The following is a 23,809-nucleotide window of genomic DNA, read 5'->3' as shown; positions in this document are numbered from 1 at the left end:
TTGTCATTAATCACTTACCCCCATGTCGTTCCAAACCCACAATTTAAGATATTTTGGATGAAAACCGGGAGGCTTGTGACTGTCCCATTGACTGCCAAGTAAATTACACTGACAAGGTCCAGAAAAGTATGAAAAACATCGTCAGAATACTCCATCTGACATCAGTGGTTCAACCGTAATGTTATGAAGCGACGAGAATACTTTTTGTACGGAAATAAAACAAAAATAATGACTTTATTCAACATTCTGGAGAGTATCGCTGCATGCAAAATGCGTATGCTCTTCTGTGTCAGCCGAGACACAAGGATACATTTTCTACATGGATTTACGCTTTGATTTGAACACAAACAGCGCATCCCAATGTCGCGGCTGTCACGGAAGAGCATACGATGCAGCGATACTCTCCAAAATGGTGCTACGGTGATGCTACGGTGCCGAATTGTTGACTAAAGTCGTTATTTTTGTTTTATTTCCGTACAAAAATATTCTCGTCGCTTCATAACTTTACGGTTGAACCACTGATGTCAGATGGAGTATTCTGACGATGTTTTTCATACTTTTCTGGACCTTGTCAGTGTAATTTACTTGGCAGTCAATAGGACAGTCACAAGCCTCCCAGGTTTCATCCAAAATATCTTAAATTGTGTTCTGAAGACGAACAAAGCTTTTATGGGTTTGGAACAACATGGGGGTAAGTGATTAATGACAAAATTTTCATTTTGGGGTGGAGTATCCCTTTAAGGACATTCATAAAACATTCATCAGTTAGAATACTGATTTGTATTGGGAAAATCCTATGTTAATCCTGTATTAACTTTCTGCTGGCTAACTAGAATAAATAAAGCATAGTTTTATGTGAGATCATCTCACACGGTTCAATAAAAGTTCAATAAAATACTACAATAACCCAGTGGCCTTTTAGCATTTTGTTTTCTATTGCACATCATTACATTCATTAAATTAGTATACAACAATTTGATGCCTTATTCTATTTGTTTGGCGGAGATCCTTTAGTCGCCTGCTTCTTTACTTGTGCTGTACAGGAAATTCCAGGAGAAGAGCAACTATACTTTGTTAAGGACGCAGAACATTTCCTGAAAATATTTGGCTGGTCTGACTGCCCGATCTTAGGTGCACCAATCAGCTGGACCTGCGGCAGTTTTGAGGGAGATGTGGGACCGTTTGGTGCAGGGACTGTGCAAGGGGGTCTTTGTGTTGACCTAACTGAAGCAACTCCTCCTGGGAACAATTTTTCAGGAGATGGAGATGATGTAGTGCTAGGCTTATTCTGCCCCAGTGGTTTTCCAAATGGGTGTCTATGCATGCCAGCTTTAGGAGCCCGAAGCCCAAATGAACAGTTGCTAGTGTCTGCTTTGCTGATGGGTAACTTAGTTAACCCTCCTCTCGCTTGAATAGGAATTCTGGATGATGCTTGATGTGGTTGCTAGGATGAAGAACAGAACATTAGTTAATGATATTTTTCTTAATCCAGTTTTCAAAACTAGTTTTGTGTTCTTGGTAGTACAGTAAGATATTCTTACCTTCTTAACCAGACATTCCAGCTTGGGTTTTGCCTCTGGCAGGTTCTTGTTCATCTGATTTGTACACATATGTTCCCCTTCTTGTTTCTCATCAATCAGAGCTGTCGGGTGACATGTTTGCTTTCTATGCCTACTGTAAACATCATGAACAAGCTTATTCTCTTTAGATTTTCTATCATTTATAGTCTTTGGTTCTATAGACTCAGTTTTGCTCGTTTTTGTTTCTTTTCTCAGTGCAGCTCTTGGTCCTATGGGTTCAGAATTGTTGAGCTCTGTCTCCTGGGAGTCTGAATCCTCTAATATCAGCAGCTCAATGGTTTCAAACTGTTCTGGTACTTTCTCTTGAGGATTGTGCTCCTCAGATTTCCTCTTTAACACGGCTGGACTGACCTCATCATTCAGAAGTTTTAAATGCTCATTCACATGCTCTTCGGATTTTAGGTTGAGTGGATGATTTGATCCAGAATCTAAATCAGCCATTGGGTTTTGCAGTTCCTCACTCTTAGGGAACTCCATGGACTTTGTTACCTTGGTCTTCTCTGGAATTACAGGAGTTACATCTGCTTTATCTTGCAGTATTGAGCTCCTAAATTCATTGTCTGTTGCCGACTGTGGGATAGCATTCACTTCTGAAGGTGTGAGCATTAAATCTGGACTTTCCCCAGACTGAGAGTCATGTAGTGGCGGTTTAGTAGTAGTCTCAGATAACTGGACAGATTGTCCCTTACAAATCAAATCTAGACTTACCTCAGGTTGTAAATCCTGCAGTGGTGGTTTTGCAGTTTTCTCAGCTAACGTTACAGATTGTCCCTCACACTTTACATCTTGACTTATTTGAGATGCTAAGTCCTGTGGTTGTGGATATGAATCTTTCTCAGCTAACAGTACAGACTTTTCCTCACATAATAAATCCAGATCTTCATCAAGTTGTATGCCCTGTAGTGGCTCTTTTTCAGGTTGCTCACAGGCTAAATCTGGACTTACCTCAAATTGTAAGTCTTGCATTGGTGCTTTCTCAACTTTCTCAGCTAACTCTACAGACTCTTCCTTGGACTGTCTCTCTAAAACCTTCAGAGATTCACTTATCTCATGTTCTTGAGAAATGTTACTCATCGATTTGCTTTCTACCACTGGCTCTGACGTAACTTCAGTCTCTTGTACTTTTCTGTGATCTTTCTCATCCAATTGAGTTTGGGTATTATCTTCAGACTTTAAAAGTGCCAGGTCAGCTGCCTTATCTAGTATTTGTTGAAATTCGGGCTGCTCTTGTCCAAAATGCATTTTAGGTTCATAATTTTCTTTCGTGTTCTGGCTGCTCAGCTCAGAGAGTTTCTCAATTTCCAGGACAGGCTTCAGTACATGTAGTTGTTCATTCGAGCTTAATGTCTCCAGTGAGCTTAGTTTCACTTTATGATCAATACCATAAATCTCTGACTTCAAGCCCACTGTATCACTGCACTCAAAGTATTCCTCTGAAGTTGAAGAGAATCTGAAGCAACCATTAGGAATCTGTGAGAAGCAGGTTTCACTGTCTGGTAGTTGACCTTCGTCTCTTTTTTCGGCAAAGGTGGTTTTGGAAGTTGCAGCTGTTGTTTTGAAGTCTGCAGATAATAAATTGAAAACAATACTGCAAGATGTTTTTAAAAGTTTTGGAATAAACAACATCTGTTTACTATCCAAATCTGTACTGTCTTGAGCTGGGGATGAATTTGAACAAGGAACTTCCTGCTCTTTTTCACTGTTTTTCATTGAATTATGCAAAGATTCTGGTGTATTTTCAGGCACAAAGGCATCTCCTACAGTCCTAAAGTCAGCCACAGGGCTAAAGCACTCATAGTATTCATCAGACAATGAAGAGGTGCTGGAGTCAAAGTTAGACGTCTGTGTACCTTTCCAACCATTTTGGTTTGTGTCTGGAATTGTATCGCTGTGGTCTTGAGTGGCAACATAATTTATGACTTGGTCATCTTGGCTTTGCTTAACAGAGGGAGTGTCTATGAGGGCAAGTGAGTCATGATGACTTTTGTTGAACACCGCTGATGATAATGATTTCAAGTCAAGTTCCTCTGAGGTTTGGGCAGGACATTTCAGAGGTTGTAGAGTATCCAGAGCTTGCTTTGTATCGTCTCGAGCGAAAGATGAAATTGTATTGGGAATGTCTTTTTCAGTATTAATGCTTTTTCTCTGCAAAGATATAGAGTCCAGCTCTTTTTCCATCACACATAGTTCCTCTTTATTTACTTTATTACAGGCAAGCACATGCACTGTTTCCAGCTTCTCCAAAGGCGAGATAAGATTCTCACTCCGGCTGCTTCTTTGATGTTGATTTTGATCAAAATTCTTCTGTGCTTCACCTGATGTTTGTTTCTGAGCTGGAGCTTCAGGATAAGAGGGAGTTTGGGATATGGGTCCAGGACAAGCCCTCAGAGATAAAGACTCCTTTGGCTCATGAAAACGATCCTTGAATCGGATGGCTTGAGACACTCCAAAGAGTTCTGAACGCATTAGGTGAGCTTGCAATGGCTTGTTGGAGTCTCTTATGTTAATGAAACCAATGACGTCACTTGGCGGGTCAGGATCGGGCCAGGTCGGCACATAATTGATCATGTTCGCCTTTCCCAGGTTGCGCAGTCCCGGGTGAACCGGTGGCACCACTGGTGTCTTGGAAGTGCTATTCTTGGCACTTGTCTGGTCAGATGCAGGTCTGTTGGTAGTGAAAGCACAGTTGGAAACAAGAGCGTATTTTGGGTTAATGAGCTTGAGTGCTGTGGTGGCTGAGGGGAGTAGAGTGGGTACCACTTTAGGGAAGAACTCAGGTTCAGGCTTACTGCTCAGATTAATCTTGTTCAGACACACTTCATTAGACATCACATACATGTCCTGAAACAAAGAGTCAAATGTGTCGACTGCTTGGCCAGTGAGAACCGTGATGAGGTTTCTGTCCAGTCTAGAGGCAGACCATGTGAAACTGAGAGTAAAGAAAACATTTTTAATTGAAATAACTACTTTAATGAATGCATTTATGTATGTACCAGAATCATAAATTAGGTTAGGTCTAATCTTGATAAACTGGGTTGACCAAACTTACCTATATGACCCTGAGACTGCTTTGTCTCCGTCAATAAACATGAACTTCTGGCTTTGGCTTCCACAAACTCTCAATGAGGATCGACTGAAAAATTCTGCCCCTCTGATGCTGCGCACTCTCAAGTTCTGATGGAAAACAGTTCAGCACGTTTTGTTAATGTGCAGATGAAAACAAAACAAACAAAAAGAACATTCTAAACAAAAAGAAATTCTCTCTCAATGGCATATAACTTAAATTAATATATAAATGAATAAAGACAAATACTAAAAATTATATATATATATATATATATATATATATATATATATATATATATATATATATATATATATATGGGGGTATGACAGAGATGATTCTTTACTACCTCTAGGAATGAGAGACCAATTCAATTTATCTACCAACAGGGTTTCATGTGTACCAAGAGGGTTAAATGACAAGATTTATAAACCAAGATGACCTATTAGAGTCTGCAAATGCCTTTTATTGTTAAGACATTGATTCTGACACACTCTGTTTATGCCATTGAGCCTGACCAAGAAAAGCGAGTGACTTGATTACATCAAAAAGTCTATTCAAATATGATCACATTAGAATGTAAACACATCATATGCTACATTTGCAATCTTCGGTATTCATCACTATTCACACGTCAGTTTTTAGATTTTCTTTTTGTGGGTGACCAGAACTGTTTACTATCCACCAAGTTTTTGTGGTGCCTTTTTAGGTGATACACAGACAGAAGTTATTATCTCTTTGTGGATTATAGTGATCTAAATGGATTATAGTGAATACACTTGTAATATTCTATAGATTTGTTAAAAAAAAAATCTTCTATTGTATATAAATACTACATACTGTACATTTAATTTATTTAATACAGTTTCAATGTCATTTCAAAAATGTATTTCAAAACTATCTATCATCAGCAGAAATCTGTTTCTGTCTCTAAACACAAGTGTTAAGAGTTATAAGTGCTCACAGTCGCCTCAGGCTGTTTGGAAAATTAGACTTTCTGATTTCTGCTAATAAATGATTAATAAATCATCTTAAATTGCAACTCAAATGAGTTTAAAGTATTAATTGTGACATGCCTTGAGGTGTCCAGTGTGCATGCCTGCTTTCTCACACATTCTCAGGAAGTGCTTCACTCCGGTGGTCTCCAACATAATGTACACAGAAACTCTCCGTTTGTAGCTTGCATCCAGGAGATCTTTAAAGATGTCAATGTCTGTGAACAAGTCCATGACAATTGCAATAACCTGCAAAGGGACAGGTATTAATAAAAACACAAGAACTTGTGTGATACCTGTATGATACCTGTCAAAAACATACTGATAGTGATAATGCATGTAAATAAAACTGTGCACACGGATTAAAAAAACAACAACTTGTCATCCTTGAAAAACTAATTCCAAGTGACTAAAACATCAGATCTAGAAAAGTGCATGGGACACTAGTTATTTTTTTTTCTTCATTTACAAATTATATATTATCATCATAATTTGCATGAAGCAAACAATTCACAGAATTTGAAAGTGTATTTTGCTTTAATGCACCAATATTCAAGCTGTATGAAGTTTGTGTAAAAACCTGATGATCATGTTCTCCAAGCATTATTTTTTTTTTAATTCAAAAAAGGATTTTGAGCCTCAGTGGAAGGAAGATCTGATCTTTTGTCAAGTCCACATGGTAATTTCCCATGACATTTAATTTACATTTTTCAAGATCTGAAAACTTTCATTAGAATGTCAGTTTATTTAAATTATATGTATAATCTTGAAATTATATTTAGGGCCTATATGAATTGTTTTACAATTTTACTTTCTAATTGTAAAATCCAAAGTCCCAGCAGTGCCCAGCCCTACACTCTCAGAAAGCTGTCACTGGGGTGGCACCTTTTCAAAAAGTACTAGTACCTTAACATATGTGTCCTTTAGGGGTAAAGTACAAAGTTGTACCTTTTGCCCACAGTAACAACTTTTGTGGGCTACTTTTTTTTTTTCTGAGAGTGTACAGCTCAGAGCTTTGACTGTTTTAAGAGCTTGAGAACACGTGTAGATCTCGACAATGGACTTTGTTCAGTGTCTTATTCACCGGAGATGAGTCACAACAAAAATCATAAAATCATAATAATACAGCTATAATATTCATCCCCTACCTTTTGTGCTTGGGAGATCATTTTTCTAACGACCTCTTTAATATGTGACTGCCCCTCATAAGGGGGCTGAGTGTACACTTGAGCACGAGTGACTCCGCGGTAGGACGCTCTGTCCGGCCAGCCGATGTCCAGCTGTGGGATGGAGCGGTCTGAGCGGTCAGGCCAGTACTGAAGGGAGATCTCCTCTCCATCACTGTCCCCCAGCAGCAGCTCAGCGGTATGATCAGGGGAGCCCGGGCTATACACCTCCACAGTGCTGAGGATCCTCTCGAGTTCCAGGTCCGACAGAAAGCAGCGCATGTTGTGTGTTTTGATGTAGTCCTCATAGGCGCCCTGTCCCTCATGTATGAGTGTCTCCAGCGCAAGTCTCTGCTCCTCGCTGTAGAAGAAGTCCGGCTTGGACTCGTTAGTGCGCAAGTTGATGTGATTGTTATCAAGGCACTGAACCTGTGATAGTGCCATTACTTGAAATCGGCTGTATTTTTAACAGCATTTAAAATGTATTTGCGTTTAATTGACAAGTTTAGACTACTTTAATTTAACCTACACACGCGTACAGTGTAAGATCCGGTTCACTCGCTTCTGCTCATCAGTCAAGAGTGTGTTCACGCACAGATGCAAGAGCAGGTAAACGCGCACACCTTAGTCACGTGACTCACTATCAACCAATGGTAAGAGAAACTCACACTTTATGTCAATGTTTATGTTATTCAACCTCAATATATTAGTCGCCGTTTAGTAGCGGGAACGTTTTGTACTGCAGTTTGAAGGAAAAAATGAGCGGTATTTTGGTAAATGGGTGAATGGAGTTTGTATTAGCCTATAGGTAGCCCCCTCCCCCCTTTACTGTTTTTCCCAAAGATAAAGTCAAGATAAATTTGTATTGTTGTTATGGACTACTTTGACAACCCTGCTGAAAAAAAAAAAACAATAGAACCCTGCCCAAAACACAATAGAAAATGTAATGGTTTTAATGGGAATTGTATTGGTTTTAATGGAAACTATAATGGTGTCTACTGGTATGCGATGGATTCTATTGGTGGGATGTTACACCCTATTGGAAAAATGCCCAAAACACATTTTGGTTTTACTGGAAAAAGCTAATGGTTTATAATGGTATTTTAATGGAAACCATTGGAATTTCTGTGATGGTTTCTATTGGGCTTCTATTGTTTTGTTTTTTTTTTAGCAGGAAGAGTGATGTAGAAGTATTCACAATGAAGCATGAGCCTATCTGAGAGAAAACACATTTCACAGTAAATGATCTCATTTTCAGCAGTAAGAAAAAAGCTTATGTTGTAGAAAATCAAAGATGTTGTATGAGAACAGTATAGGGCCTGTAGATAGGGAATTTAAGTGTTATAGATAATTATATTTTCAGGATGACAGTATTTGTTTCTCAAACAAAAAATATCTGGGGGTAAAACACCCCCCAAGCCAGGTGGGGTAAAATGCCTCCAATGAACATGACTTAATTACTGTATGTTCTGATCATCAAATCCTTTGTTTTTCCATCAAATATATTCTAACTAGTTGGTTAAATAAAAATATTTGAACTTTACATTTAAAAATTACCTCAAGTTAGCATCAGTTAGCTAGTTAGCAAGCCAGCTAGCATCAGCTAACAAAAAGTTTTTAATTCATAATTATTGATTATTTCAAGCTAGAACTGCCTGTACTCTGATTTTTGCTGTAAATATATAAAGAAAATTGCTTTGTAAGACTGGGGGCATTTTACCCCACCTGTGGGAGAAATTAAATTTGTATTAAAAATCTAATAACTTGAAAACTGGACATTTTTCATACTTGGTTTATAATTTATGTCATTGTCACTGACAGCTTTTCTGAACACATTTAACTTTTGTTTCACAGAAAGAAAGAAAAAATCGCACAATCCTTAAGGAGGGGTGTTTTCCCCCACTCTACCCTAAGTTAATGCATAGAAATGAATATTTTAGTTGTTTCTTTTTGAATTTTGTTTTCTTTTGGCTAAAAAATGACCTGGAAAGTCTGTTTCAGAAAAGCATTCCAGAGCTCACTGCTCACTGTTCTAAAACCTGTAGTTTTGAAAACATAGACTAAGTAGATATGAAACAGCTATTAAAACATATATATCATGAAAGTGTTTTTGGTATGTGTTAATTGTGATGTGTAAAAAAATGTTTCTTAAAAGTTCCTAAAAAAGGCCCACAGCTACCTTGCAAATTGGACAACATTGTAGTCCATATGTAGCAACTTACATTTTTAAAAGAACAACCAAAAATAGTTTTCACAATTGAGGTATGTAATTTATGCTGTAAAAAATATTAACATAACGTAACCACAGATTTACTCATTAATAAATAGATAGATAGATAGATAGATAAGCAATATTCTAAAATCTGGATAAAACCCATGGATGAAAAATACTATCTCCCTTCAGAGTTTTTGGATTCAGTTTTACTTTGCCATCAGAATGTCAGATAATGGAGGTATGAAATATTCATTTTGTATCAACTTTAGTCATTTCCTGGCTTGACCCAACCAAATTACACACTAACTGAAGATAACTGACACGTACACACAATTGTTTTAATATTCATATATTTTTAGTCATCATGATGGTAACATTTACATCATCAAAAGAGAACAAGACAACAACAGTTATGAACAATATATACACAGAAAAAAGTGCAATAAATATAGCAATTGATTAAAGAAGTTTTTGAGTTAATATCCAAATTTGTAAGCAAAGTGCAGTGAAGAGATTGTATTAATACAATTCAAAATCTCATTTTGCATTTTAATGCACAAGAGTATGCTCAGAGACTTTTATTTATTTTTGTATTTTTTTAATGGTGCTTGATTAGTTTAGAGCGTTTGCCCTAAAAAAGCTGACAGGTTTCATCTTAGTGTCAACAGCATGATTATGCTTTAGTAACTGTGGCTGTATAAGTTCATTTCTGTCTGTTTGCAAAGTAAATTTCAAACTTACTCAGCTTGATCATTCCAGTTGTATTAAACCAATAAAAGATGCTCGAATACTCGTATGTACACACAGTGTTGTTCTTGTCCTTGGCAGTCACTGATAGATGGGCTGGACGTACTCAGGGGGGAAAAAGCCCACACGCCCACGGCAGCGACCTTTCCAGCGCTGAGATTCGGAGCAGTCCAGCAGGTCTACGACATCACCCCGCAGGAAGTGCAGCTGGGAGTTGTGCTCTGGAGTGAAGTCAAACAGGGCCTGTGCTTGATGGGGCCTCTGATGGGAAACAATAACAGATAAAGGTCATTATTGTTGTGCCTGCCTTTATATTTTCCACGTTTAGGTCCATTTTGACGTCATACTTTACGTGCCTCACCATTACGATTACACCTGAGATATTTGTTTGTAGTTTCATAACTGATTAGTTTGATTTTCCTGATGTGTATTACACGTCATTTGGATAAAAGGCAATCAAGTAATTGTTTATTTACATGGAAAGTATGCTTGAAAAGCCGGAAAAGGTTTCTGAACATGGTTCACTCAAATAAGCACAAATAGAATCTGAACAAGAATCTTTTTGCTGTTTGGTGGAAAAAAGAAACAAAAAACATATGCTATTTAAAAATCAGCAGTCATTTTAAAATCATTTAAGTATGAAATTTTAATTGCTGTTGTCAAAAAGTACAGCTGTATGTGTAAGTGTTGTCTTACCTTTAATGTATGGTCTGTATCCCTCAGAAACACAGTCCTTTCCTTTGCTATGCTGTTGGTCTTGTAGAAGTCCACAAGCTGATTTAAGGAAGGGAAGATCTCCTCCCAAACAAAGTAATAGCCATCTCTGTCCTTTAACACTTTGAAATGCTGTACATGATCCCCATAGCTGGTCAGAGAAGACAGAAAATCTGAATAAGTACACAGCACTACAGAATATCAGAGTATTTACAGAATAAGCCCTCTAGGATTTCATAAAGTGACCCCAAAAAGCAGGACACTTAAGTCACTCTTAACCCTCTGGTTGTGTTCGGACTCCGGTCACACTTGTTTTGTTCCCGGTCAAAAATGACCGGACTCCAAACAATTGCTTATAAATCTGTCATTATGCTATATTATCACTAAATATTGGATTCATTCTTTTTGTCAACTTGTTTTCTTTCATTTAGGACTGGTTTTGTGTTTCTATTTGCATCTGATTAATCGTAGGCCTCATTTATCCGAAAGTAGGCACCTAATTTTTTGAGTGAAAAAAGCATTTTTTATGAATAATTTTCACAATATGAGATAAAAAATTATGAAAATTTGCACTGTTTATCACACTAGTGTGCTTTAATGTTTAATCAGGAAGTTTGCTTTTAAATGTTTTAATTTTGTACAAAATTGCAAAAAGTCACACTTGTCAAAAATGGCCGGCCATTGAAAGTGAATGGGGAAGAATGAAAGTAAGAGAAACAACTAGTATTCAGGAGCATGTTGTGCTTGCAAACATAAAGGACTTGGACCAGTGCGTGTGTGGATGCATGTATACTCACGCTATCTCACACACACACACACACACACACACACATCTATGCATACAAACTATTGTGAGTATTACACCTATTTCATCCTACCCTGAACTGCATGCAATATGCTTTTATGAATCTGATATTATAACTCTCTCTCTCTCTCTCTCTCACACACACACACACACACACACACACACACATGCTCAAACTGCCTTGTCTTTAGCCTGCACTGACTTCAAAATAATATTTTCTTTCACCACATTCTAGACAAAACATTATGACAATAGGTTTTGAGGCTTTCGTGTTCTCACAGACTAGACAAAAGTTTACAAATAAATGCTACAGCATACAAATGCCTAGGAAGGGACAACTGAAGATGAATCTTACAGTGAAGATGCATTGCAAGATATATTGGAAGAGGAAAACATCACTGAACAAGCTGAAAACCTTGCAACAACTGAAGAGGAGCAATCTTCTGATTTTGAGGACCCAGCTGGAGTTGATGTAAAGTTCTGGTCGAAGGATGGAAAAAAGATTATTTTGAAGTCAATGCAGGCCAAAGACAAGGCAGTTTGAGCATGTGTGTGTGTGTGTGTGAGAGAGAGAGAGAGAGTTATAACAAGTTATACAAGTGTGACTTTGTGCACGACAAGTGTTACTAGGTGAAATAAAACCCACAAAAAAATACGAAAATTCTAAAAAAAATTATGAGAAGTCCTTATACCCTATGTGAACAAAGTCAGTAAGTTTGAGTCCAATGCGATAACGTTAACTAGTATTTTCGGAAAAAAGAAAATCTTCTTCGGGTCAATTTGACCCGAACACAACCAGAGGTGCAGTGCGCCACTAGTCGCTCCAAACAGAAACGCAATAATGACTGTTTTCAAATAGGTTTTCCAAACCAGTGTTATTTTAATATTATATATTTGTTATATTGTAGTATTTATTAATATTTTGAATTAGCTTTTACTTTTACATTTTCAGGTTTTATTTTACAACCCGAATTCCGGAAATGTTGGACGTTTTTTTAAATTTGAATAAAATGAAAACTAAAAGAATTTCAAATCACATGAGCCAATAGAACATAGAGAACATAAAAAAAATTTTAACTGAGAAATTTTAACATTTTATTCACAAAATGAGATCATTTCAAATTTGATTCCTGCTACAGGTCTCAAAATAGTTGGGACGGGGGCATGTTTACCATGGTGTAGCATCTCCTCTTCTTTTCAAACCAGTTTGAATACGTCTGGGCATCGAGGTTATGAGTTTCTGGAGGTTTGGTGTTGGAATTTGGTCCCATTCTTGCCTGATATGGGTTTCCAGCTGCTGAAGAGTTTGTGGTTGTCTTTGATGTATTTTTCGTTTAATGATGTGCCAAATGTTCTCTATAGGTGAAAGATCTGGACTGCAGGCAGGCCAATTCAGCACCCGGACTCTTCTACTACGAAGCCATGCTGTTGTAACGCCCCATTCACACGGGGCGTCGGCATCAACACTTCTCATTTACTTTGAATGGAATGACGTCAAGTGTTGCCGAACTGAATTGTGGGTCCGTCGTGTCGCTTCACTGGCGTTGCTCGCGGCAGAAGTTGAAAAGCGCCAACGCAGGTGTCAGTCAATCAGATCGCCTTATGCAAATACCCTAGTGCAGGCGCTAGCCAATCTCGTTCACGCAACACCAGAAAAGTTGACGGTCTATTGTCACTATGACGGTCGCGTCAGCACCAAGCTTCAGACACGCCCTCCGTCAAGTGTTGACGCAGATGCCCCGTGTGAATGGGGTGCAATAGCTACAATATGTTGGGGTGCAATAGCTACAATTCACAAGATCTTCCCTGAAATAGATGTCGTTGGAGGGGAGCATATGTTGCTCTAAAACCTTTATATACCTTTCAGCCTTCTAAAACACGCAAGCTGCCCATACCGTATGCACTTATGCACCCCCATACCATCAGAGATGCTGGCTTTTGAACTGAACGCTGATAACACGCTGGAAGGTCTCCCTCCAACAAGAATGTCAAATTTGGACTCGTCTGACCATAGAACACTTTTCCACTTTGAAACAGTCTGAATGAGCCTTGGCCCACAGGACATGACGACGCTTCTGGACCATGTTCACATATGGCTTCCTTTTTGCATGATAGAGCTGTAGTTGGCATCTGCAGATGGCATGGCGGATTGTGTTTACCGACAGTGATTTCTGGAAGTATTCCTGGGCCCATTTAGTAATGTCAATGACAGAATCATGCCGATGAGTGATGCAGTGTCGTCTGAGGGCCCGAAGACCACGGGCATCCAAAAAAGGTCTTCCGCCTTGTCCCTTACATACAGAGATTTCTCCAGTTTCTCTGAATCTTTTGATGTTGTGATGCACTGTAGATGATAAGATTTGCAAAGCCTTTGCAATTTGACGTTGAGGAATGTTGTTTTTAAAGTATTCCACAATCTTTTTATGCACTCTTTCACAGATTGGAGAGTCTCTGCCCATATTTACTTCTGAGAGACTCTGCCTCTCTAAGACATCCCTTTTATAGCTAATCATGTTACAGACCTGATGTCAATTAACTTAATTAGTTGCTAGATGTTCTCCCAGCTGAATCTTTTCAAAATGTCTTGCTTTTTCAGCCCTTTGTTGCCCCCTTGCCAACTTTTTTGAGACATGTAGCAGGCATCAAATTTGAAATGAGCTCATTTAGTGGATAAAAGTGTACAATTTCTCAGTTTAAACATTTGTTATGTTCTCTACGTTCTGTCGTGAATAAAATATTGGCTCATGTGATTTGAAAGTCTTTTAGTTTTCATTTTAATCAAATTTAAAAAAACGTCCCAACATTTCTGGAATTTGGGTTGTATTTTTAGTGTAAGGTTTAGTTATTTTGTTATGTGCTTTTGTCATTTTTATTATTTTTATATATATTTATTTAGCTTTATTTTAGTGCTTAACTTAAACTTATTGTAATTAGTTGCCAATGCAACATTTATTAAATCAGTTTTAGTTAACAATAGCAACACTGTTCCAAACATCGTTTCTCTGTCATGCTTGTGTCTAGATTGTAGATACAAACTATATATGTCAGCAGAACAAAGGTTCTGCTATGATTAACTGATTTCAGTTCTGTTTTGGGCCACAAAACAAAATTACTTTAAAAATGAATAACATTCACTGCACGGAAATATCAAACAAATTGTCTGGCTTTTAAACAATCATGACAGCTTTAAAACAGTAAGGTTCAAAACATCCTCTCTGCGAAGTCTTATTTTTACATTTTAGGATCTGTAAAAAGCTATACTCAATGCAGGCCAAACATTTCACAACAATTAGTCAGCATGTCTTCTAAATGAAGCTTTGATGTTTCTTTGGTTGTGTTAGCATACAAAGCTCGACATCTTTAAGAGATTCTGCAAATGTTCTCTTCAAAGTCGTGATAACATTTAAATAATTCAGTGTTTGAAACAGCAAACTTTCTTTCAACTGTATGACGAAGGCATGTCTAAAGATGAATTGCGCTTTACGAATATTAATAAGATATCTTGATATTTCAGAGTAAAGTAGATCAAAGGTACGAGCGTGAGTCATCCCATAATTTTTTGTGCATTCACAATGATACACATCTCTCTGCTTTCTGCAGTGCAGCAATGATAAAATCCATTTGTCACTCAGTTTACCTGGAAACCAAGTGCCAAGACTTTTAAGCTCATTTTAAGAAAGTGAAAAGCATAATGTTTGTTAATGTGAAATACTGTACTTCCTCAAAAGCTTCTTGAAAGTCAGTAGATGCTTCATCCGTCAGTGCTATTCATGTGCTGATTAAACAAGTCACAAGGACAAATGAGTCACAAGTCCAGCCAAATGAGGTTGTTTTAACAGAAATAAAGTCTAGCAAAGTCTGTGCATGATATGCTGGTGATGAGGTTTAGGGCATGGGTGAGGACAGAAGCTGTAATTAAATATAGATGTGAATGATTTGTTGGTTCGTCAGCAAAACCTGTCATTTCTCTCAGCCGTCAGTGCCATTAACAATGACCTACATTCAGTGCATGAACCTTCGAAGCTGTTGTGGTTTGTAGCAAGGCAGGTACATCTTGCATGTGTTGAGGGAACAGCAAATGGCTGTGGTATGTTGCATTGTCTACAGTGTCTTTTGAACTAGTGTGATTGACAGTTTAATCATTTTATCTAGTGAACAGCCCAGTGAAAGCTTTAGCTCCCCAATGCAAGATTACCTGCTTGCTGGCATTCTCACCTTTCACTGAAGATGCTAATGATTTTTTGTCATCATTAGTAACATAATGAAACCACTCGGTGAGAAAAAATAAATAAACACGCAGGTTGTTCTGGATGGTTATACCAAGGTGTCGCTAGGTGGTTGCTTACACCAGCAAGTCTTGTGACTGCTGAGGTGTTCTAAATAGTTTTAGCTTGTTGCTAAGTGGTTGCTAGCTAACTTAGAAATAAATTAGCACTCTAAAACTCTTTTCAACAAGACCCATTTTTTTAAAGCATCATGCATGTATTACAAATAGTGAAGGACAAGTTACACTTAGTGAAGGGTTTGATACTTTAGGATTAAGGCTTTTGGTTTTCAGTAAGTAATAAAAGGAATATCTGCTTTAGAAATTGTGAACACATGTATATACTTTTTACTTTATTATGCATAGAAAAATGTCATTGCAGTGGTCATGCCATTCAAGCTGTCTAAACTTGAAAGTGTCCCACTTTAGACGGAGCAGATGGTTCACTAGATATTTCACAGCTTAGTTATCTTCTTCACCAATCTTCATTCAGCCAAGTAGAGTGACTAGACCTGTGGCAAAGAGCCAGATGAGATAGACAGCACCTCCTTTGTACACACTAAGAAGAAAGGTACAAAGCTGTCACTGAGGTGGTACCCTGAGGTACAAAAGCTAAAAGGTACATTTTTGTACTTTATTTACCCCTAAATGGTACACATTATTTGTACTTTAAAAGTTCACATTAGTTAGTACCTTTTGAAATGGTACGGCCCCAGTGACAAACTGTAAAGCTGATATCATACAAACATTGAAAACAATGTTTATAAAAGATATGTTTTTAAGTTGCATTTGCATGCATTTAATATGTATTTAATGTACGCTAAAAAATGCTGGGTTGTTTCAACTTAAACTTGGGTCAAATATAGACAAACCCAACCATTGGGTTAAATTTTGTAATTAATTTTTTAACCCAATGGTTGGGTTTGTCCATATTTGACAAATTGGATTGAGTGGTTTCCTGCACAAAAAAAACTTCCATTAAAATACACTACTATTCAAAAGTGTTAAGTGGGTAACATTTCATGTTTTTAAAAGAAGTCTTTTATGCTCACCAAGGCTATTATTTGTTCAAAAATACAGTAAAAACTGTAATATTGTGAAATGTTATTTAATGTTAACATTTACAATTTCAAATAACATTTCTATATTAATATATTTTAAAATGTAGCCTAATTTATTTTTGATGGCAAAACTTAATTTTTAGCATCTATTACTCCAGTCATCAGTGTCACATGATACTTCAGAAATCATTTGAATATACATTTTGTAGCATTATAAGTATTTTACTCACTTCAGAGCAATTTAATGCATCCTTACCCAATATAAGTATTAATTTCTCAAAACAAACAAACAAAAAAAACTCTTGACCCCCATGTACATCACCCAAACTTTGTGTATAATTTCTAGTTTCTAGTTATGAAAGATATTGCAGAATGATTTGTTTATATCTTAATGTACATTTTTCCAGGATTTTAAGAATTTACTATAAAAATACTATAAAAACTGCTTTCTGAATTTATATTGAAATCAATGCAGGCTCCATGCTTGAGTTGCCAACCAGACGTAGATATCAACACTCAACATAAATTGCTCAACGATTCTGTTAAGCAATCAAACAAATTCTTAAAACATCTTTTAAACATGTCCTGCACAGTAAAAAACACTTACTCAGGGTATTTAGAGCATGTTAATGAATATGCTGAAACCCAAAAAGAGGAAGCTGTCATGACCAGACATTTGTCATATCTGAAAATCCCAGGACATCTTCTTTAAAACAGTAGTTTACGGTCTCAAAGAAAAACGGGAACTTGAGTACTGTGGAAAATAAATAATAATAATAAATAATCAGAGCATCTGAGGTTTCTTAGGGTCTCTTCCCATTAACCCAGTTCAAATCTGGATGGCACTGGACATTAATGCCCAAAGTCATCAAAGATTTACAAAATCAGAGGCGTTCCAGGCACTCACATTGCTTATTTTGCACTATGACCTTCTTTTGACATTTAACAGCTTTTATGGACATTAAACTAAAATGCCAGAGTTAGATTTCATTGATCACATAGAGATCACACCTGTGTCAGTCTGATTATTAATCTGTATCCATAGACAGCACTCTCAAGGAATGCATGCAGAGCTGTGTCACACATTAGCCCTGGACCTGCAGACCAGCTGCCAATTCCACTCTTCATAGTGTGCTGTGCAGTCATTCAATCTCACAATAACCCAAACCAGCGCTTCCACACCTGAGGCCAGCCCTCACTCAAGACCGCAGCGCTGATTATCCCAGCCAGCTCATTCCCGGGATCCCAGACAAGCTTGTGCTCTACCATCCAAACCCAACTCAGCCATCAAGAAGTGGATGGTAACGAGCCAGTCAGAATAATAATGTGATTCCAGCGCCAGCACACTTGATGAATTTTAAATGAAATCTCTGCTCCGACGTAATAGCTTTCTGATGCTCTCATTTTCAGACAACTTCATGGTACATTTTCTTAAGCAGCAGAGGATATTGGCGTCCTTTGCAAAGTAGGTCAGATGGGTTTTGATGGACCCTACATTTTTTCCTCATTATTCAGTTTCTAGTTATGCTTTTATACGGAGCCCTGCACGTGACATGCAAGAAAAGAGAAATTTTTTTCATTTTTCAGATTACTAATTTGTTCCCTCGATTTGCTAAATCGTGCATACGATTTATAAATAGAGGGAACGAATTAGTAAATCGTGTGCACAATTTATAAATCGAAGGAACGAATTAGTAAATCGTGTACATGATTTAGCCTACTATTTTTTTTTTCTGCATGTCATGTGCGGGGCTCCGTACCTTTAAGAGGCATGCAGCAAACAACAAATGTGACCCTTGACCACAAAACCAGTCTTAAGTGTCAATTTTTCGAAATTGAGATTTATACATCATCTGAATAAATAAGCTTTCCATTGATGTATGGTTTGTTATGATAGGACAATATTTGGTCGAGATACAACTATTTGAAAATCTGGAATCTGTGGGTGCCAAAAAATCAAAAAATTTAGAAAATCGCCTTTAAAGTTGTCCAAACGAATTCTTAGCAATGCATATTACTAATCAAAAACGACGTTTTGATATATTTACAGTAGTAAATTTACAAAATATCTTCATGGAATATGATCTTTACTTAATATTCTAATGATGTTTGGCATAAAAGAAAAATCGATAATTTTGACCCATACAGTGTATTTTTGGCTATTGCTACAAATACACCCCAGCGACTTAAGACTGGTTTTGTGATCCAGGGTCACAAATTACAATGACCAAAAACAACAGCACATAAAGCAGACTTGGTTAGGAAGGCTGGGATGTGTCTTACCTCACCGACATGGAGAATTCTCCAGGTGCACTCTCACTCTCTCTTACTAAGAAGCTTCCACACTCCTGCTGGCACAGTCGATTCTCGGCAACATGTCTGGAGATACGGCCTGCAAACCATCTGTGGACAGGACAGAGGGGCACAGGAGGGTTTTTTGACATGCGATAAACAGCTAGAAAGGTTGCTGTAACATAAATAGCATTGTGCATATGTTTTTATTCACTTTATTACTATGTGGAAAAGTACTGGCAAACTATAGGGACATTTCTGTTTAACAAAGCTTGCTCTTTCATAGCCATACTGGTGTTTCTGCTAAAAATCTTTATAAACAAATAAGTTTAAGGCTGCATTATTGGTTAAAAACTAATAAGGCTGCATTATTGGTTAAAAAATAGAGTAAAACAGTAATATTGTGAAATATTATTCCATTTAAAACAACTGTTTTATTTGATCATTTGAAATGTAAAATATTCCTGTGATGACAAAGCTGAATTTTCAGCGTCATTACTCCAGTCTTCAGTGTCACATCCTGAACATCCATCAGAAATCATTCTGATATGCAGATTTGAATAATTTTTTTATTTTACTTTTTTTTTAATAACGCTTTATACAATACAGATTGTGTCAAAGCAGCTTTACAGTGTCAAACAGGAAAAGTTTGTCAGTAATGCAAGAGGACAATAACGAAGAGTCATTTTTCCAGTTAAAGTCAATTCATTGATGATTCAGAGATGTCCTCATCCAGTTCAGCTCTCTTCTAGTGTCTGTGCAATCTGTCAAGCGTCCCTAACTAAGTCAAAGGTGACAGCAGCAAGGACCCAAAATTCCATCGGTGACAGAAATGGAGAGAAGAAAAAAAAAACTTGGCAGAAACCAGGCTCAGTTCAGCTGTTATCAATTATTCCTTAAAAACGTTTTTTGCTTCTTAATATTTTTGTGAAAATCAGACTGTCTAAAGGATATAAAGGTTAAAAAAAAACAGCACGTATGTGAAATATAAATCTTTTGTAACATTATAAACGTATTTAATGTCACTTTTCACCAATGCATCCTTGCTGAATAAAAGTATTAAATCTTAATCAATCAATCTTACTCTAAAGTTCCACAAAATATAAGTAAGCAAAAACTGTTTTCAACATTGATAATAATAAAAAATGTTATACTGTGTGTGTATGTTTACATTGTATAATGCATACAGTGGGGAAAACAATTATTTGATCCCCTGCTTATTTTGTAAGTTTGCCTACTTAAAAAAAAAAGAGAAAAAGAGAAGGGTTTATCATTTTTATGGTATGTTTATTTTAACTGATAGAGACAGAATATCAAGCAAAAAATCCAGAACAAAAGCAGCATACAAATGTTAAAAAAAGATTTAAATTTTAGTAAGTCAAATAAGTATTTCATCCCCTATCAACCAGCAGGAATTTTGGCTCCCACAGATTGGTTATGTGCAGATGTGGAACACAGATTAGTCCTGTCACTTTAAGAAGAAACTCCTAATTTCAGCTCGTTGTGTGCATAAAAGACACCTGTCCATAGAATCTGTATCTTCCATTCCAACCTCTCTTACTACCATGGGCAAGACCACAGAGCTGTCAAAGAACATCAGGGACAAGATTGCAGACCTACACAAGGCTGGAATGGGCTATAAGACCATCAGCAAGAAGCTTGGTGAGAAGGAGACAACTGTTGGTGCGATTTATTCGGAAATGGAAGAAATACAAAATAACCATCAATCGGCCTTGGTCTGGAGCTCCATGCAAGATCTCACCTCATGGGGTAAGGATGATGAAAGGTGAGGAATCAGCCCAGAACTACACGGGAGGATCTTGTCAATGATCTCAAGGCAGTTGGGACCACAATCACCAAGCAACTGGTAACACACTACGCCGTGAAGGACTGAAATCCTGCAGCACCTGCAAGGTCCCCCTGCTCAAGAAAGCACATGTTCAGGCCCTGCCAATGAACATCTAAATGATTCAGAGAAGGCTTGAGAGAATGTGCTCTGGTTAGATGAGACCAAAATCGAGCTCTTTGGCATCACCTCGACTCCTTGTGTTTGGAGGAAGAGAAATGCTGACCATCACCCCAAGAACATTACAGTCAAGCACGGAGGTGGAAACATCATGCTTTGGGAGGTGGAAACAACATTCTCTGCTAAAGGTACAGGAACGACTTCACTGCATTGAGGGGCCAATGGACAGGGCTATACTGTAAAATATTAGATGAGAACATCCTTCCCTCAGCCAGAACACTGAAGATGGGTCGTGGATGGGTCTTCCAGCATGACAATGACCCAAAACACACGGCCAAGGCAACAAAGGAGTGGCTCAAGAAGAAGCACATTAAGGTCCTGGAGGGGCCTAGCCAGTCTCCAGACCTTCATCCCACAGAAAATCTGTGGAGGGACCTGAAACTTCGAGTTTCCAAGAGACAGCCAAGAAACCTTGGTGATTTCGAGAGGATCTGTAAAGAGGACAGGGACAAAAATCCCTCCTGAGATGTGTGCAAACCTGGTGACCAACTGCAAGAAACGTCTGACCTCTGTGATTGCCAAGAAGGGTTTCTGCACCAAGTACCAAGTCATGTTTTGCGAAGGGGATCAAATACTTATTTGATTTACTAAAAGGTAAATCTTTTTTTGACATTTGAATGCTGCTTTTTTTTCTGGATTTTTTTGTTTGATATTCTATCAGTTAAAATAAACCTACTATAAAAATGATTCTTTTTTTTCTTTTTTTTTAAGTGGGCAAACTTACAAAATCAGCAGGGGATGAAATAATTTTTTTACCCACTGTATACTGACATCACATACCTATAAAATAATGTAAAAAATAAAAACAAAATATAACAGCTCAAATAATTTGATCCTGGAAGAATTTTATGAGAAATATTTGAGTTTATATGGACATATCTGACATATGATAACACACTTTGGTATATTGGAGTCAAATTTGAGATTTACGTAGTCCTTTTCTCTGAAAAGCAGGAGACAATGAGACAATTCTCACATGTGCTCTTTGTTCCCACAACCATTCTGATCTAGTGTGTCTGAATCAAGACTATACCCACCAAAATCAATACCAACACAAGTCAGATCAATACTTTCCAAGGATTACAGACATAAAATTGTACTTACGTGTGCGGCCTTACGCTGATATAGTTTTTAGGTACATAGCCCTTCCTGTTCACCAGCTCTGCTGTGTACCAGTTAGGATCGTCTTCCATATTAGTGATCTAGTGGAAGAAAAGACAATAAGCAAATCATATCCTTCAGCAAGCAATGCATAAACCAACACAAAACTGCTCTTACCTTGAGTACATCTCCCTTCTGAAAGCTAAGCTCGTCACTTTCCGTGGCACAAAAGTTGTAAAGAGCTACTGCTTCCATCCTGAGCTGGAGGTGAAGCCAGATCCCAGAAGATCAATGTGGGTAGACGTCCCACCACAGCAACAGAATACAGAAGAGAGGAAAGGATGAGCCCAGAGAGCATCCACGCTGAAACAGCCCGTCCAGAGACACGCTCACTGTCAAACACCGCACCGAGATAAATGAACCGAGAGAACAAGCATGAGAATGTGTGTGGGTCTAAAAGAGAGAGAGAGAGAAGCATAAGGGAGGGAGGCAGGGGTGGCAGTTCCTGTCTCAGTGCGCTCTAATAGAAGGAAATACAGCTATGTGAGAAACAGGAAAGTTGAAAAAATGATGGGAGGATGATGAAAACAATGACCTCTTGAAAACTTCCCCTCATCAGAGAGCCGGACCTGCGTATTACAAGTAAAGAATAACACGCATGTGTTTGCCTGACTGCTGTTTTATGAGCAGATCTGTCACTGAGCAAGTGTTTAGACTTTTCCTCAGATATTACTATCCCTTCTTTGTCTGGAAATAGCTGGAGATGAATCAAATCAGCGATGATTCCTGATTCAAAGAACATATGTGTTTCGAGATGAGCAAACGTCCCCAGAGCTGCGTGACTCACTGAACACCTCACAATGAATGTTTCTCTACCGGTGCTGCTGTTCAGGCCTGAAATGCACATGGATGTCCCATTTTTGGCTAGATATTTCACACATTCTCTCTAACACACATCTAAATTATCATTGCAATTGATATGCACCTGATTGTATTTCACATGTTCTAGGGTTGAGTAGTTGCAGAATGGGAATACCCATTTATTTATTTTATTCATTTTAGATCTTTAAAATACACTATTTTACTGTAAGATGTCACACTCGAGACATCATGATCAAATTCAAAGAGTCTGTCTTGGCATTGCCTATGCAAGAGGACCGTAATGGGACTCATTACGCACACAGAAAGTCATTATTGCTGTTTGAGCTGATGTTATGAACACTCCCCAAGGCAGAGAGGAGCTGTTTACAAATTCCCTTTCAGAACATTTGAAGTTTAGCCATAAAGAAAGAAAGTTGCTTCATGAATGATCACTTAAATGTGATAAACCTACTGTATGTGTACAGACATAAACTTGTAGTTAGGATGTCAACAGCACTTAACACAATATTTTCCACGACTTAAACGGTTACTTCAACTTGGAAACATTTTGCACCACAAAAGACAGTCTGTGAATGTCACTTGCACCCAGATGTAGGATTGCACACGAGAAACTGCTGGTGGTGTGAAGCTGCTGACAGAAAGTCAAGATGCTTATGTAAAAAGAAACATTTCATAGCAGGAAGCCCATTGTAGCATTAATTTCACCACTTGGAGGAAACTATATATGTGTTGGTATGTGTGTGTTTATGGATATTATTTAATGAAATTACATTTTATATATACTCTCTCTCACAGTGTGTGAATGTGTGTGTGTTTATATATATATATATATATATATATATATATATATATCTGGAGCAACACAATCGACGATATAAACATTATATGGGGGACAGA

The 23,809-nt window shown here is 37.6% G+C and overlaps 2 protein-coding genes across 2 annotated transcripts; both read right to left on the bottom strand.

Moving 5' to 3' along the window:
* Window positions 1-726: 726 nt before the first annotated feature.
* On the bottom strand, window positions 727-7,415 carry fam83ga (family with sequence similarity 83 member Ga). The gene is made up of 5 exons (XM_058770280.1): window positions 6,788-7,415; window positions 5,721-5,888; window positions 4,630-4,754; window positions 1,542-4,509; window positions 727-1,444 (listed from the first exon to the last, which is right to left on the bottom strand). The coding sequence occupies exons 1-5, from the start codon at window positions 7,247-7,249 to the stop codon at window positions 989-991; spliced, it is 4,179 nt and encodes a 1,392-aa protein (XP_058626263.1). The 5' UTR covers window positions 7,250-7,415; the 3' UTR covers window positions 727-988.
* Window positions 7,416-9,353: 1,938 nt separating this feature from the next.
* Window positions 9,354-22,554, bottom strand: grapa (GRB2 related adaptor protein a). The gene is made up of 5 exons (XM_058769341.1): window positions 22,208-22,554; window positions 22,034-22,131; window positions 18,895-19,014; window positions 10,464-10,632; window positions 9,354-10,028 (listed from the first exon to the last, which is right to left on the bottom strand). Exons 1-5 carry the CDS (start codon window positions 22,283-22,285, stop codon window positions 9,849-9,851), a joined length of 645 nt encoding a protein of 214 aa, XP_058625324.1. The 5' UTR covers window positions 22,286-22,554; the 3' UTR covers window positions 9,354-9,848.
* Between the last annotated feature and the right edge of the window lie 1,255 nt (window positions 22,555-23,809).

Source organism: Onychostoma macrolepis, chromosome 03, assembly GCF_012432095.1.
Source record: "Onychostoma macrolepis isolate SWU-2019 chromosome 03, ASM1243209v1, whole genome shotgun sequence".
NCBI lineage: Eukaryota > Metazoa > Chordata > Actinopteri > Cypriniformes > Cyprinidae > Onychostoma > Onychostoma macrolepis.
Note: the sequence above shows the minus strand (reverse complement) of the source record. Positions and strands in the feature narration are given on the sequence as shown.

What these genes read in the sequence shown, in the direction of transcription:
- grapa (XM_058769341.1), bottom strand. Translation starts at nt 22,285, where the DNA reads ATGGAAGCAGTAGCTCTTTACAACTTTTGTGCCACGGAAAGTGACGAG. An exon ending in AGAAGGGAGATGTACTCAAG is followed by an intron (nt 22,132 to 22,207) that starts GTAAGAGCAGTT and finishes TTCTTCCACTAG; the next exon opens with ATCACTAATATGGAAGACGA. An exon ending in GAATTCTCCATGTCGGTGAG is followed by an intron (nt 10,633 to 18,894) that starts GTAAGACACATC and finishes TTCTCTGACCAG; the next exon opens with CTATGGGGATCATGTACAGC.
- fam83ga (XM_058770280.1), bottom strand. Translation starts at nt 7,249, where the DNA reads ATGGCACTATCACAGGTTCAGTGCCTTGATAACAATCACATCAACTTG. An exon ending in TGATCTCCCAAGCACAAAAG is followed by an intron (nt 5,889 to 6,787) that starts GTAGGGGATGAA and finishes GTCCCTTTGCAG; the next exon opens with GTTATTGCAATTGTCATGGA. An exon ending in TGGAATGTCTGGTTAAGAAG is followed by an intron (nt 1,445 to 1,541) that starts GTAAGAATATCT and finishes TCTTCATCCTAG; the next exon opens with CAACCACATCAAGCATCATC.